Source organism: Eschrichtius robustus, chromosome 6, assembly GCF_028021215.1.
Source record: "Eschrichtius robustus isolate mEscRob2 chromosome 6, mEscRob2.pri, whole genome shotgun sequence".
NCBI lineage: Eukaryota > Metazoa > Chordata > Mammalia > Artiodactyla > Eschrichtiidae > Eschrichtius > Eschrichtius robustus.
In genome coordinates, this window is record NC_090829.1 from 104,880,317 (window position 1) to 104,896,993 (window position 16,677).

The window sequence follows — 16,677 nt, forward strand, 5'->3', positions numbered from 1 at the left end:
TTCACAATATATTATGGCTAGATCTCCACCAGGTATATATTTCAAATATTGATGAGTATGCTCATATTTGACCTTTATGGAATAGTAAGTGTAAGTTCCTGCAATAAGAGATCTTTCCAGATTTTGAGTCTTGCTAGACAACCAGCTCTTTTGAAAATTATATGTTCAATAAGTGTCAAGAAGTTCAGTGCTTCTAAGATATACACCAAAACTACAATAGGTGCATTTCAGCAGAGACTCTTAAAGATAATAATACTTGCTATTGATGATGACAATGTTTACTGAATTTAACAAAACCCCAGTGAGGCAGATGAGTAGTTTAGTTATCACCATTCTCTATAAATAGCTCAACAAGTTTAAGCAAAGATATTAAGTGGCATTTCAAAGCCAGTCAGCAAGTGATTTTTTGACTCATGCTTCAGCTTATAGGCTATATTGCCAATTAATGCAGCAATCTAAATAGGATCCCAATCCTTTCCAGCGTAGCTATTCTCTATTCAGGAGTTCTAACGTAGCTCTTTTACTAATGGAAGGAATTGATGGTCTCCTAAGCACCAGAGCAGGGCAGGCATGTCATTGAGAATCCATTACACACAATCCAGTATATTACACTAAATTAGGAGTGTACAGTTTATTATAAAATGGAGAGACAAAAATGGATGGAATAATTCAGACTGTGAGAGATTTGGCTAGTGTATGAATAAGGAAAGGGTTTGGTTTCTTTTTGTATATAGATATAGATACATATAAGTGGATGGTTAAAAAAATCTGGAAAGAAACCCATCATTTTCTATGTTTCCTACTGCTGACAATTTGAGAGAGCATTTGGCACTTGACTGTCACAAATCCAAATTAAATCATCAAGGCATAAATAGAAAACAATAAAAACAATTCAAAAGAAAATAAATATGTACTTTTCTTCAAAATTAAAACATTTTTTTACATGGTAATACTTAAGGAAGCTAACAATTAAAAACGTGTAGTACTTAAAACAACTACAAACTTCATTTCCATATGCCTTTTAACAAATGAAAGGGAATCATACAATGAAAAGGTAGTAAATATGGCCAGATAGTTTGAGGTATGAATTCCTCTATTTTGCTTGCTTTTAAAGAAACAAAATACCTGTTACAGATTTCTTCTGTGTATAAAAATATCACAAGTCTTTTCTTTTGTGGCTATTTGTAAACAGAGCCACCATGTTCATTATGTTATTTCATTTGTTTTGCTTTTATGATAGTTTATGATCAATGGCTCTATGCTAGTTCATCATTTTGCGCTGAAGAATTTTGATTTAATCCATCAACTAATATCAAAAAGCAATTACAAAACAAAATATACCCACCCACCCATCCACTAAATGATAGGGGAAAATAAAGAGCTTTTCAATTCCATTTTAAGGCATTTGTACTCGTATCTGAGTGTCTTATTGGGCTTGGAATGTCCACCAGTATTTCCAGTGTTGACATCTGTCTGCAGCGTGACATCACATCTTCCACAGCCACCACCTCCTTCCAGAAATAGCACTTTACACTGGGACTGGACTATTCTTTGATTGTGTTTCTAGAGCTTTAATACTACTGATGATCTTCTTCTGTGGCCCAACCACAGTGACACCAACTTTTTTCATGTCACTGTAAAAAAAAGGAGAAAATTTCTGGTGAGAATCATGGTTGCCTGGATAGTATGTAAGTAGGAGATTTTCAATTAACAAAGCTTGTGCAATTATAGATCCCAATGCTTTAGACATAACTTTCTGATTTTTGCACCATTTGTGTATTATATCCTGACTATTCTACCTCTAGTGGAAGAATATAGATGGTATAGTGGGTTGAATAGTGTTCCCCTCAAAATTTCTGTCCATCTGGAACCTCACCATGTGACCTTATTGAGAAATAGGGTCTTTGCAAATGTAATTAAGTGAAGGGTCAAGATGAGATCATACTAGATTAGGATGGACTCTAAATCCAGTGAGACTATCCTTATTTGAGAAAGAGGACACACAGGGACACAGAGAAGAAGACCATGTAAAGATGGAGGCAGAGATTGCAGTTACTTTGCTGGGATCCCTCAGAAACTGGAAGAAGTAAGGAAGGATTCCTTCTTTTGGACTTTGGAGCAAGCATGGCACAGCCAATACCTTGATTTCCAACTTCTGGCTTCTAAACTGTGAAAAAATAAATTTCTGTTGTTCAGGCCAGTAAGTTTGTGGTAATTTGTTATGGCAGCCCTAGGAAACGAATGCAGATGGTCACACATTCTTGTGGGGCATTACCTGTCTCCCTTAAATCTGGGCCAGTTTGGGGACTGCTTTGACTGACAGAATATGTTTGAAGTGACACTGTATCAGGTTCTGCACTCAGATCTTAAGATACTAACAGATTCCACCTCTTATCTCCTGAGACACCCTCTCTAGGCCCCAGAGCTGCCATGTGAGAAGTATGACTACCCTGAGACTATGATATCAAAGAGGTCATCTGTAAGCACTTGGTCTACAGACCCAGCTATATGAAGCTTCTGCACCAAGGCAGACAAGAGTGAAACCATCTCAAGCCCTCCGGACTAGACCAGATGCATGTTAGATGAATACCTAATTCAATACCAACACCAGAGCAGAAGAATCGCCCTCCTGAGCTCTGCCCAAATACATGACTCACGACATTGTGTATACAATAAAATCATTGTTGTTTTAGCCTTTTAGTTTTGAGGCAGTTTGTTGTACAGACATAGATAACTGGAACAATTTCTTTAAAGTAGAAAGTTCTTTCAAAGTAGAAAAAATGGCAAGGATAGTTCTCTTAAGACATTTATCAAAATTATTCAATTTAAAATAGTTAAAACTCAGAAACCAGGCATTAACATAAAGATTATAAGAACATATAGAATTTCATTTAGGGGGGAAAAAGACTTAGCTAAACATGTGCAAATGATTAATTAAATATTCTTGATTTAAGTAATTCATTCATACATTTCATCTCTTTCAGGTCTTTACTCAAACATCCCCCTCTTATGAGATTTCCCTGATTCTCCTATTTCATATTGTAAACCCTCTCTGCACTCATACCTGCACTTCCTAGTTTCTTTTTTGCTTCATTTTCTTCCAAAGCATTTATCATCATCCAGCATACTGCCATTTTTTCCTGATTTATTTTCTTTACTCTCTATCTTGTCCCACAAGAAGGTGAATTCCATGTGAACAGGGATTCTTGTCGGTTTTGTACTCTGCTTATCAACTACACCCTGAACAATGACTCTCATTTAGCCGGGGCTCAACATGTACTTACTAAAGAGTGAATCGATAGTCCAAAATACGTTTATCTGGGGAAGTTGATAGAGGATTAAGTGTCACTTGGCAAGAAGTGCTAGGCAAACTGAAAGTGGAAAGAAGGAAAAGTACACACATGCAAATACACGCACACACACAGATGGAGCCCCTTTATATTGAGCATTAAAAAAAGAATGAAAAATTGGGAATTCAACCTCACTGAATTGAACTAATTGATTTCTTAAGAAGTGAGTTCCCTGGGACGGGGAATTGGGGGGGGGGGGGGAGTGGTGGTGTTGGTGGTGGTGGGATGAATTGGGAAATTGGGATTGACATATATACACTAATTTGTATAAAATAGATAACTAATAAGAACCTGCTATATAAAAGTAAAATAAAATTTAATAAAAAAAGGAGTTCCCAAGCAATAAAGGTGTGCAAGAAGACAATAGGTAACTACTTAAGAAGCAATTTACACATTACTTAAGCATCTGCTGCATAAAAGTAATTAAGGCTCAGTTGCATTCCTATCACCTGAGCTGGGGATGAAATCCTGATGCCCTACAGGTTACCCCCTGCTGCCATTCAAGGGTCTGATAAATTCTCTATGGACAACTTGTATTTTGCCTGAGGTCCTCTCTGATCACAGTCTTCAGCTACCTTGCTTCACCAGGAAGGCTAGTGGGGAGCTACGGTGACATCAAGCTTGCCGCCCTTTGTGTAACTGTGGATAATGAAACCTTTGCTTAGAGTAACGTAGTCTGTTTATGTTGACCCCTGCTTTTGAGAATGTGTGCTCTACAGGATTTTGATTCTTTTATAAGGATACCATGGATCTATCTTTAAAATGAACAACAAACATTTCCCTACTCATCCTCAAACTATAATAAAGTCAGGTTATGAATCTAAGAGCTAGAAAACAGGACAGATATAAATGTATATAAATCAATAGATCCTCACTGTTTTTGTATTTCTTCTCTCATCTTTCTTCCAATTCTATATCATATTTTTTTATAACTTCCTGATTTTTTTCTCTGTCTCTTCCTTTTCCCCTTCTTTACAAGCTTAAAAAAGAAAATGTAATCATGGAAAGCAGAGAAAAAAAAAATGTTCCAAGGTAATATACTAATTTCCTGAGGTCATTGAGAAATTTAAACATAATAATATATGCTATGATGCCTGGCCCTTATTTTCCCTCTGGAACTGAAGCACCAATACCCTGGCCACTGGAAAAAATCAGATGCTGCAACTTCGCAGACCAGCTTGGGACAACTCTGAAGGGCCAGCCAAGCTCTAGGACTCTTGTTCCAGTAGGTAGGACTGAGTCTTCTCCTTCAGTCCAAGGCCCCCTTATCACTTCTTTATGGATGTATGTCCCAAGGGCACCTGAAGAAATCTTCTGCATAAAACTGTTTCAGATTCAGTATCTGGGAACCCAACATAAGCAAGTAGATACGTAATTTTGTTTATATTTGATGCAAAGGATTATACTGGAAAGGGGAATTACAGTAACTCTCCCTTTAGGTTATGCCTTAACTTGAGTTTTTATGTACCCTCTACCTTCTTGTCCCCCTACCAAAATGTGTTCTACCCACCACCCTGCCAAGTCCAAAATCTCTCTAAACATCCAGCTGCTGTAGTCTCAGTAACACTCCCCATATGCTTATCTCGTTAGGACTACCCTATTCAGACGAGCAGTGGAAAAGTTCAAGACTAAAGAGCAGCTCAAGATCGAGACCAGAGGTTAATAAGCTATCCGGTACTTCAAACGCAAAAGGATAGGTGATGACACTTTGAAAACGGCATCCAAGGGTGCAGGATAATGACATGTAGCAATTAATCTGCCTCCAACTCATTCCAGACACTTAATTCTCTCTCCAGTTTCTACAGTCACTCTTGCCCTTTCTCATTCTCTCTTTCCTTCTCACATTAACCTTCCTAAATCCATCCTAGGCTATGAAATAATATTTTTAAGAAATATGTTGACTGAATAAAACTGCACATTTTTAAAAAATTTTATTTGAAAATTAGATGACTTGAGTAGCTGGCCTAAAAATGAGATCCCTAAACTAATTGAAATAAGTTAATATTATTTGAGTATGAAACTCTTGACCTTTTCCTATGATTGATAGTCTGGATAGTAAAAAACAAATGTAATATCCTTTTTAAAGTATCTCTGTCTTATTCTAGGAGAATCTCTGGAGTTATTTGGTCAAGGGAATCATTTCTGAATTGACTCTGTAAGACACAAAGAAAATAGGGATTGGAAGGAATCAAATTCAAACAACAAGCCTAAGACTGCAAAAGGAAGAATGAAATATCGAGTTAAATATTTTATAGCATTTAAGGTGAAACTGTTGCCTCACTAAACTTTTCCAAATTTTTAGTGTATTAAATATTTTTTAATTCTCGTTTTTATAATATAAACAAGGGTGGGTATGAGGTAGAGATTGCAGAGACCCAAGAAGTAAACAACTCTTTTCAAGGAGTTTTAGGTCAGTAAATGTTAATTCTATGTTGTCCCTGAATTGAGGAGAAAGGACAGAAGAAAGAACATTGAAGTACAGAGAGATCTGAAACCATCTGGCTCAGTGTGAAGGGCAAACCTAAAAGAGCCGAATCTCTTAGGAAAAATCAGTTTTCATTCATCATGAATGTACACTCACAGGTTGTTTAAACAATCATAACAATTAAGTGAAAATATTCTCACCAGCCAAAAAGAGCTTAGCATCCAATACTGTACTGTTGAGACAAATACATCCCTAACTTGGAAGTGTAACAAAGGCTGCCACTTTACCTTTTTAAGCAAATAGCTTTCTGACCATATTCATAGATTAGAATGTCTGACTATATTAAAATTGTGAGCTAGCAGTTAATCATATTAACAATGTTCTGCTTCATCCACTTCAATATAGTGTTCCATTACCTAAAAGCTCTGAGTGTTGATATTTTATTGAGAATAAACATTTGCCTATGAAAATCTGACAATGGTGTAGAAAATTTTAACTTTGTGCTTGTTCTTTGCTCTGCTTCTGTGCTCTGAAGCAGGTTTCTTGTATATCATAACCCAAACTGTTTACATTACTAAAATAAGAACTTATAAAAATATTTAAATACATTAATATATCCTGGGACTGTGTCTGATCAAAATAACTACCATAGAAACCCAAAACACACTGTTGATTGGGTCAGAAGTCTATTCAACAGATACTACATTCTATTTTAAACAGGAATGCCAACACATATTAAGTAGACTAGTGTGAGTTTATTTTCTAAGAACAAATTCTCCTCTTCAATAGTAATATACCCTTGCTATAGATCCTTTTGTGATGTTTGTGTTTCTGAATGGGATGCTATACCATAAATGGTAAACTTCTTTACCTATTTGTTAGGCACTTGTATCTCTATTAATTACACTACACACTCCTTTTCGACATCTTATCTATAGCTCTCCAAGGTGATTTTGTTTAAATGATTGACAAGATGACAATGAAAGTCCTTAAATATTCAACAACATTTAAATATTCAAATATTGGATATGACTTAAAGGAACTTGAGAGCACAAAAGGGTTTATTTAATGTAACAAAGATCAAAGATAGAAGATTTTGACTCAAAGATGGATACAGTTTCCAAACAGACCTTGCAAGCTACAAAACTGTGGACAACTTTTGATGTCTCTGCCTCACACAAAACTTTTGATGTATCTGCCTCACTCTACTTCCTTTGAATAGAAATGATTAGCTCATGGCAAACATGACTTTGGAGAAGCCAGTCTATAAGCAAGACTGAGGCCATCAGAATGTCTCTCTGGGGGACTTAGAAGAAAGAGAGCTGGACCCTGGTCAGTTGAGTGGCATTCCAAGGTTGTATGATCTAGGGTTGAGAGAGTCATTTTCAGCTATGTGCATGGGAAAACAGAAAAAGTCACTGTGTAGAAAAAGAAAAAATGATGCAGTCTCATTGGAAAGTGAAGTAAATTGTCTCTCGTTCACAGAGAGATGAAGAATATGGCTTTCAGTTCTTCACTTCCTGTTCCCAATTAGCATACCTGGTGAATGAGGATGAATTTTATGGATTATTCACTGTGTTCTCTTGATTCCTTATAAATCCCCTCTCCTTAAGGCCATGGGTTTCTCATATAAAAGAATTCCTATTACCAAAGGATCCCTATTGTACCACAGGACCGCTGTCTAAGATGTATAGCATATTATACTTGATTATTACTGGCTTTTAACACATGAAATCATAAATTAATACTAATTAATATATATTAATTATGCATATTCTCTCTTCCAAACTGACCATAAGCTTTTTTAAGGAAAACCATGTCTTAAACCTATTTATAACTTTATTTTCTAGCATGAGATCACTCAGTAATAGATGATGGTATGTTTATTTAATAGCTATGAGAACTACTTTTAGACTTTAGCATGTTTCCCTATATACCAGGTTATCCACTTAGTTCTCAATTTTCCATTTCCATAGAGGTTAGGCTTTGTTAAAAATAACAGAGAATCACAAATGCGAGGATATACAAATCATCATGCCATATCTGCTTATGTTTTAAATTAGGGGCTTGGGTCCTTTGGGGCTGGGTGTGGCTATGTATCTGTTGGCCTATCTGAAGGAGATCATAGTTCAATAAAGACACCTATTGTGGGGATCTAGCATGAGAGAGGAAGACACATCAACACACCTCAACCTAGAAGGTGTCCTTGACAAAGACCCAGGATCCAGCTCAGTGGTTACAGGAGAAAGTTAAGTACCTCAGAGATTCATCTATTATTTATAATACATTAATCCTAAACACATATGTCCACTAGAAAGTTCAGTCAAAACTTATTCTTACTCCGTGGAAATCTTGGCTATGGTGTCACAAGAACTGTACTCTACGCCTGTGAAGATTTCCTTGCAGTGCACTGTCCGGACACCGTTAAGCCAGTCACCTGTCGTGCGGAAGGTAGTAATGTCGACGTTGCTTTGGTCCAGAAGAAGGTTTGATGGCCTGCAAGAAAAGAAAATACCAATGGGAGAGAGATCAGGAGTCAGCAGAGTTGCTGCGTATCAAAATTCGACACCAACATCAGCAGGAACTTCCAGACTTCATGTAGCGTTCCTGTTTATTTGTGAAATTTATCTGCCATGAAGTCTTCATCTGCTCAAGCTGGCAGCTTACAAGAATACTGTTTAATCATCTTGTCTCAGTGCTCCCCTTCTGCACCCACGACTGCTTTTTAAATTACTGAAACTTTGCCAGTGAAAAGCATAAATATATCCATACATACTTTTATAATTTAATTTGTTTAACCATTAGCAAAGATGGTGATAATTTAGGTTACAGTTATAGCTGACACAACACACTGAATACTCCTCTGTCTGCTTTGGTGGATGGATTTGGTTTCCAACATTAAATCCTGCCTACTGGATGTTCATCTGCAGACACTGTGCAGGTTGCTGTCTAAGGGACAGTTTGAAAAACGTGGACTATACTTATAGCAGGACATAAAGTCAGCACAGACTTAAATAATGTCACAATGTCATTAAAAATAAAAATTACAAAAAGAATAGAAAAAAGTAGATGAGTAACAATAAGTGAAATTCTCACAAATATGACAACATCAAATAGATTTATAATATATATACAGAGGTAGATGATAGATAGATAGATAGATAGATAGATAGATAGATAGATAGATAGATAGACATTGTGACTATGACTTTTATTGCACAATATAATCAGCATTAACAAGAACTTTTAAGATTGCTTTATATAATTACAGGTCTTACTATAGATCTATGACCAGCTGCAAGATCTGGTAAATCAAAGGAACAAAAGAAATGGAGGAAACCATATTTTCATCCCTGAAGAACCAAGAGAGGCATCCTATTGGTAAACTGCCTGGGTTGCCTTTTCAGCTCTCAGTGTCCTCTTTGACTGTCCTTTGACTCATAAGCCTGGAACCAGTCACCAGGTGGACACTTGATTGTCCTTCACTTTATTCTTTCCTCTTAGGATGGGAGCTTGAGTAAATAGTAGTTACGAAGGCCTTTGCTTTGAGATGAATAATAATAGTAACAACAACAACAGCAATAAGGATTATATTGAACATTTATGAGCACTTACAATATGCCAATATTAAGCATAACACACAGATATGAAGGACTTTAATCCTTACATTAGTTAGGCACTGATGCTATGCCCCTATAATATATGTGGAAACTAAAACTAAAATTAAGCGACAAATCAGAGTTCTGCCCACATTTAAAAGGAATTTTTAATTGGGAGATTTCCATTGCTATTTTTAAAAATTTTTATTGGAGTATAGTCGATTTACAATGTTGTGTTAGTTTCTGCTGTACAGCAAAGTGAATCAGTTGTACATTTACATATATCCACTCTTTTTTAGATTCTTTTCCCATATAGGTCATTACAGAGTATTGAGTAGAGTTCCCTGTGCTATACAGTAGGTCCTTCTTAGTCATCTATTTTATATATAGTAGTGTATACATGCCAATCCCAATCTCAGTTTATTCCTCTGCCCCCCCCCGCCCCCGGTGACCATAAGATTGCTTTCTACATCTGTGACTCTATTTCTGTTTTATAAATGAGTTCATTTGTACCATTTTTTAAGATTCCACATATAAGTGATATACAAATGGCCAAAAAGCACATGAAAAGATGATTCACTAATTATTAGAGAAATGCAAATCAAAGCTACCACCTCACACTGGTCAGAATGGCCATCACCAAAAAACCTACAAATAATAAATGCTGGAGATGGTGTGGAGAAAAGGGAACCCTTCTACACTGGTGGGAATGTAAATTGGTACAGCCACTATGGAAAACAGTACGGAGGTTCCTTAAAAAACTAAAAACAGAGCTACCATATGATCCAATAATCCCATTCCTGGGCATATATCTGGAGAAAACCATAATTAAAAAAGACACATGCACCCCAATGTTCATTGCAACACTATTTACAAAAACCAGGACATGGAAGCAACCTAAATGTACATCAACAGAGGAATGGATAAAGAAGATGTGGTACATATATACAATGGAATATTACTCAGCCATAAAAAAGAACGAAATAATGCCATTTGCAGCAACATGGCTGGACCTAGAGACTGTCATACTGAGTGAAGTAAGTCAGACAGAGAAAGACAAATATATGATATCACTTATATGTGGAATTTCAATTACTATTGATGATATTTCTCCAACTCACTCCCTAATATACAAGACACGCTTTAAGTGTGAGGTTAAGATTCTGAAATCTGAACAAGCATGCCCTGAACCTGTGTGCTGTTGTTGGGAATACAAGAAAGGATTGTAAATTCATTTGGATTTTGATGGGGAGACATTAAATTTATCTAATAAAAATAAAATGTTAATTAATTAAAAATACGTTTAACTATTTATTTGATAAAAATGAAAATTTAACACAGTTTTAGTGCTCAGCTTAAGAAAACACTGAGAACATGACAGTTTGGTTCTGCCTATATTTGCATGCTCTGTGGAAAATTTAGATTAATAACTAGTTCCCTCCCTGTCAAGATTTGTGAAGTGGAGACAGCTGAATGTGGAGCACTTTTCAAACTTCTTTCCATTAGACTAAATTCAACTGCTTCAATCCTCTCTATCTCAACTGTTTGAATTATAAATTAAAAATTAAAATTATGGAGTTTGTAATTTGTATTATGTGTTACGGTTTAGTTTTAACTAATCCTCACAGGTTATCTAAGAGAAAGAAAGAAACAGAAATTAGGTACTATTTTACAAAGCATTAATTTTATTTCCTTTAGGAATACCTAGAACATCATAAAATATAAATATAGCATTTTATACGTTATTCTCTTCTGGAACATATACATAAATAATTATCTATGATTCTTTAAATTACCTACCTGAAAAAGAAAAAAAAGTTTATTTTTTAAATCATTGAAAATGTCTTGCTTATGTTTTTTTCCTAAGAACTTGAGGAATTACAGGTATAGATATACAACCCGGGGTCCAAAACGTATACAATATTCTTGGGTTGTTTTGTATGACCATCATGAATGACATAGCCTTGGTCATTGGCCAACATTAGATATAACATTGGACCCATTGGATAAGATCAGTAAACAAAATTGATAGGAGTAGCATTACATCAGATGTGAGAAAATGTTATAAGGATAATGAAGTGAGACCTAGAAAGGAGACAATAAAGTACTAGACTATCTACAGGCATGCAAGCAAACACACATACACACACACTCACACCCCACAGCTTGAATTGCTACAGTAGCTGAAGCACAGAATCTAATGTCGACTCTTGTCGACTCTCGGTCCCATGAATAGCAATACTTTTTTATTTATAGGTTTGCGGGTATGAAGAATCAAACCCCAGGACATTTATTCAGAATATTTATGAAGTATGCCTAATGGCAAAATGCAGAATTTTCCCCTCTCAATTCAAAATGGTTTGCATTTTTAAATTCAACAGTATAGTCAGACTCAACAAGAATTTAGAGAAAATTAGTGTAAACAAATTGAAATAAAACAGGATGTGCGGATTAAGGATTAGGGTGACCCCAACCGAGTCTTTCTGTTTATTACTTGGATCAAAGTATAAGGAAGACAAAGAAGGACCTAAGTTTAATGCCAGTGACCTCGGAATAACCAGCCCTGCAAAGTATCATTTTTCCACTTCCAGGATTTCTCTGGGGAATTCAAATAAAAATTGGTTCCTTTCCTCCTCGGAGAGGACATCTGGTGAGTTTATCAATGGATAGGAATTTGTCTCTCACTGTGAAGAGCCTGTGATGTCTCTTCATGCACACCAGGGGAATGTGGGCTTTTTGAGCAGCTGCAGGCATTGGCGTTTTTTTAGACCCAGCCCCAGACATTGGGTCTGAAGGGGAAATTTATAGGCTGGGTGATGTGCACCGTGGGCTCACACTTTTACTAGACAAATTAGATAGGTTTCAATCCGTGCAGCTGTAAACGATGTCCTGCAGAGTTCCACCTGATCTTTTACAGCTTTTCATAAATCAGTACCTACTGGCCACAGACTGCAGTCATTAAAAAGAAATCATGGAAATTACATGTTTGCTCAGGGGAAACAAAAAATAACTTTCTTCCCTTTCTTCCTCTCTCCTTGTATTTAGGTTTGTGAATTATTCTTTTGTGGATTTTCATACTGCTGCATTAAAGAGGTACACATATTTTTTTTTTTTCCCATCAACTCCTATTTTATCTGTAAATGGTCATACCAACTAGCACCAGATACTTGGGAACAAATGTCAATAAATAACTGCTAGTCCCAAGAATATCTTCTCATAATGATCTTATTTCAATATTGCGCTAGGATTCTAAACTCTAAAATTGAATGTTAAGTTATTCTTTTATAACATAAAAAGACTCCTCTGGGTTTACAGAGGGCTTTATTTTTTATGTATTAAAAATACTGATTAATACACATTTCTTGAATGAATAAGTAGATGCCTACTGAGTCTAGAAGTAAATATTAATAATATTGGAGGTGTATTCTATACCACTATAATTACCTGTTTTTTGTCTGTGGTTGTGAATAGTTTCAGGGACCCTATTAAAACTTAAGGGTAATTTCTCAAAGGCAAAATGTTAATTATATCTACCTTTATTATTGCCTGAAATATAAAATAGTAATATACTTTTTCAATACCTTTTATAATTTATTGTTAACATTTTAATTTCAAATGTTGTCATTACATTTCAAGGGGAAAATTTTGTACTTGCCAATTTTTTAAATGCAAATTTATGATAATCTTGATTTTTTTATCTCTAAAGTTAGAAATTCCAGATAGGAATAAACAAATTTAACTTGTCATCAGTAACTAAAAATAATTTTAAGTATATATAGTTCCCAACAGGAGACTAGTATATAAATAACACATTAAGGAGGAGTAAAGTCATTGTGTTTATTTGATTGTCTCTAGGCTTTAAGGACAAAAATCTTAGCAGTTATAGCTATTACATCTGGTTTAATTTCTCCCAGTGGTAAAATTACCTGCTTTGATTTTTAAGATTAAAAAAAAAGAGATCACCTGGGTATTTGAAATATTTGCTTCCCTCTAAAAGGTTCTGTATCATATTTGTTCATGAGGAAAGTCACCCTGTCAGTTTCAGAATTGGAGGTCAAAGTCATTTTGAGAAACAAATTGTTTTTTGGTCATCAGACTTCTCTTAAAGGATATAATATTTGTCACAACGGCAGTTATTCTCAAAAAGAATTATATTTTGTTCTTTTAGAGATGAGAAGTATTTTATTAATGCTAATTTAGTGCCATTAACAGGTAAAAATTACAAGTACTGCTTATTTTTGTTCCTATTTATTCTGCAACTTAATAAATATAAATCTCTACAAGTTAGCAATCAATACAATGGAACAATATATTTTAAATCATTTCAATTAAATTAACTAAGTATAATTGGGTCTTCAGAATCTTAGTCTAAATATTTTAAATATATTGTTTAAGTCTTTATACCATAAATTCCTTTACCTTCACTTTAGAACCTTATTCCAAATAAATTGAATGTATTATTTAATTCTTTATGCCAAAAATTTGTATTCTATAAATTTACAATAGTCTTGAAGAATCCAATGCCCTGGCATGTGAATTTAAAGAACAAGTCTATTTCATTTTATATACATAAATATCCAAAAAAGAAAAAGGCATCTTACTGCCTGAATAGAAATGAATTAATTCATCTGTCATTTTTCTCTATTTTTAGTCTTTTAAAATTTTTAATTTAACCTCATTCATGAAAGTAATTTAATCAATTTATTTAAATCCAAGAGATATATTTTATACATAATGTAAAGCTAATTGTCCATTATATAGTACATAAATATATGTAATAAATAATCATATTATATGTATTATATAAATGTATATTATATAAAACTAATCTTCAAAATAGTTTCTTTTAAAAATGAATTTTGCTGGCTTCCCTGGTGGTGCAGTGGTTAAGAATCTGCCTGACAATGCAGGGGACATGGTTTCGAGTCCTGGTGCAGAAAGACCCCACATGCCACAGAGTAACTAAGCCCATGAACCATGACTACTGAGCCTGCGCTGTAGAGCCTGGGAGCCACAACTACTGAAGCCTGTGCACCTAGAGCCCATGCTCCACAACAAGAGAAGCCACCGCAATGAGAAGCCTGTGCAAGGCAACAAAGAGCAGCCCCCCCTCGCCGGAACTAGAGAAAGCCTGTGTGCAGCAATGAAGACCCACTGCAGCCAAAAATAAATAAAATAAAATTAATTAATTTAAAAAATAAAATAAAAATGAATTTTGTTTATTTTTTAATTTGTATAACAAAAACATGTTGTGTTGCAGAGAAAATTTATCATTTTAAGGCCATTTTCTATTTATTTTTCTAGCAATATTTTCTATCAAGAATATCTTTAAGAAAAATTTCTCCAATTCTTACCAGAAGGAAGGGAGCTTTACTTTTACCCTTTTATACATGTGTATTATGACTATATTTTTCATTTCTTCTGAATTTCTCAAAAGCATTATTTTCACATTGCCTTTTCCTTTTCATCATCCAATTATAACTAAATCTCTTAAAATTTCATATCTCATCTATCACTCTAAAAGAATCAAAATAGTTATCTAAAGAGAATTCAATGTCTTTCTCATTGCTTATTGAGTGGATTTTTTCCTCAGTTGTCTTTTTTTGCCTATGCTTTTGCACCTTTTGATAATACAGTTCATTCTATCCACTTTTGGAAAATTCCTTGGGCTGTGGTTTCTGTAATGGTTGAAGTCTCATTCCTAACTCTGGCTGTTCCTGTTTCTACCTACCGTTTCATATTCTTCCGCTCTGTATTTGGTACCGTTCTCCAAAGCTCTAAACAGAGACCATTTTCTTTCTCTCTGGGTGGAAGTGTATGCAGTGGGTTAATGTTCTGAGATAATAATTAATGTTGCATACATTTTTAGTTCTAGGATTGCCACCTACTGGCTTGATTGGCTCTGTATTCTCCTTATAAGGAGCTTGAAATCTCCATAAGCTACCACCACACCCTGTTACACACTGTAGAAGCATTCACTCATTTCAATCAGCTTCTTGGCTCTTGTAGATTTTTGAGGTCATGACTTCTGCACTAAGGGACTGAGGCATTTAGATGCTTCAGAAACACTCCTGGCCACAGGGCAGCACAGAAGCAGCAAGGAGAAGTTCAAAAGTTCAGTCTGAGAGATTGGGGGAGGGGGGTGTGTCTCAGTGTCAACCTATGTGGACAAACACCCTCCACTCTTCACTGATTAAAGTCTCCCTATAATCCATGGGATATGAGAGCTTTAACTAGAAATTAAATTATTATTAGGAGAATACAGATGGGTATATCGATACTTGTGGTGAAAATCAGCATGACTGGACCAAGATTTGTACCTTCTAAATACATTTCTAATGGTGTTTTTTAAAATTATGTTTGCAGAGAGAAGGCTCCAAATTGGATGCCTAGCTTTAATCTCTCCCCCAGCTTGAGATGTTCATTTCCAACTTCTTCCAACTCACTCTCATTGTGTCCGAAATGCTCATTTGCCTCACAGAGCTGTTCTTCCTTCTGCCCTTCCTACCTCTGTCAGTGGGAGTACTGTTCTCAGAGTCCTCCTTGCTCACCCGGAAGTACTCTCTGATACTCTCTCTGTCACTCTGCACGTCTCACCAGTCACCATGTCTTATAATACTTCATTACAACTTTTTGAATTCACGTCTTTTCTTTTTATTTTCTCTGCTCTACCCTAGCATAAGTCCTTCCCAAGACTACTGAAATCACCTCCCTACTCCTTATCATGAACTATTCCCCTCCAGCTATTCTAGGTATAGCTGCAGAGAACTATTCCACAGGCACAATGTAATATATCATTTAAGCATCTTCAATGGCTCTTCTGTTCCTCATGGACAAAAGTCCAGATTTCTAGAGATGACATTAAATCTTCCATTATCTGGTGAAATCATCTATCAGGCTCTTTTCTCATAATTTCCTTTCTTAGCTGTATTATAGCAGAAATGTATTATGCAATGTAAGTGGAAGTATCCTAAGTTTTTGTGTGTTTTACTTTTTTGTGCAGTGTTCCCCTAGCCTGGTATGATCTTATCTTGTTATCTGCTGGTAGAAATTTCATCCATCATCCAAAAGTCACTTCTCTGCAACTGCCAGATAACCTGAAAGCTAAAAGTAAACTCATTCTTCCTTCATGATTCCTAAAACCTTGTCTTCTTGCTCTAATAATTACGTATTCTGAGGGATATTACAGTTGACTTTGAACAACACAGGGGTTAATTTATGGTCGGCCCTCCCTATTCTTATCTCTTATCTGAGGTTCCTCGGCATCCTCAGATTCAACCAACCACAAACCCTGTAGTAGTGT

At 35.4% G+C, this 16,677-nt stretch overlaps 1 protein-coding gene across 1 annotated transcript in view; it reads right to left on the bottom strand.

The window, feature by feature from the left end:
• Positions 1-1,374: 1,374 nt before the first annotated feature.
• EPHA3 (EPH receptor A3) overlaps positions 1,375-16,677 on the bottom strand; it is a 357,487-nt gene continuing 342,184 nt past the window's right edge. The window contains exons 16-17 of the mRNA XM_068545605.1: positions 8,116-8,271; positions 1,375-1,634 (exon numbers count right to left, since the gene is read on the bottom strand). Coding sequence (XP_068401706.1) covers positions 1,529-1,634; positions 8,116-8,271 — 262 coding nt within the window. The 3' untranslated portion in view covers positions 1,375-1,528. The remainder of the gene's footprint in view (positions 1,635-8,115; positions 8,272-16,677) is intronic.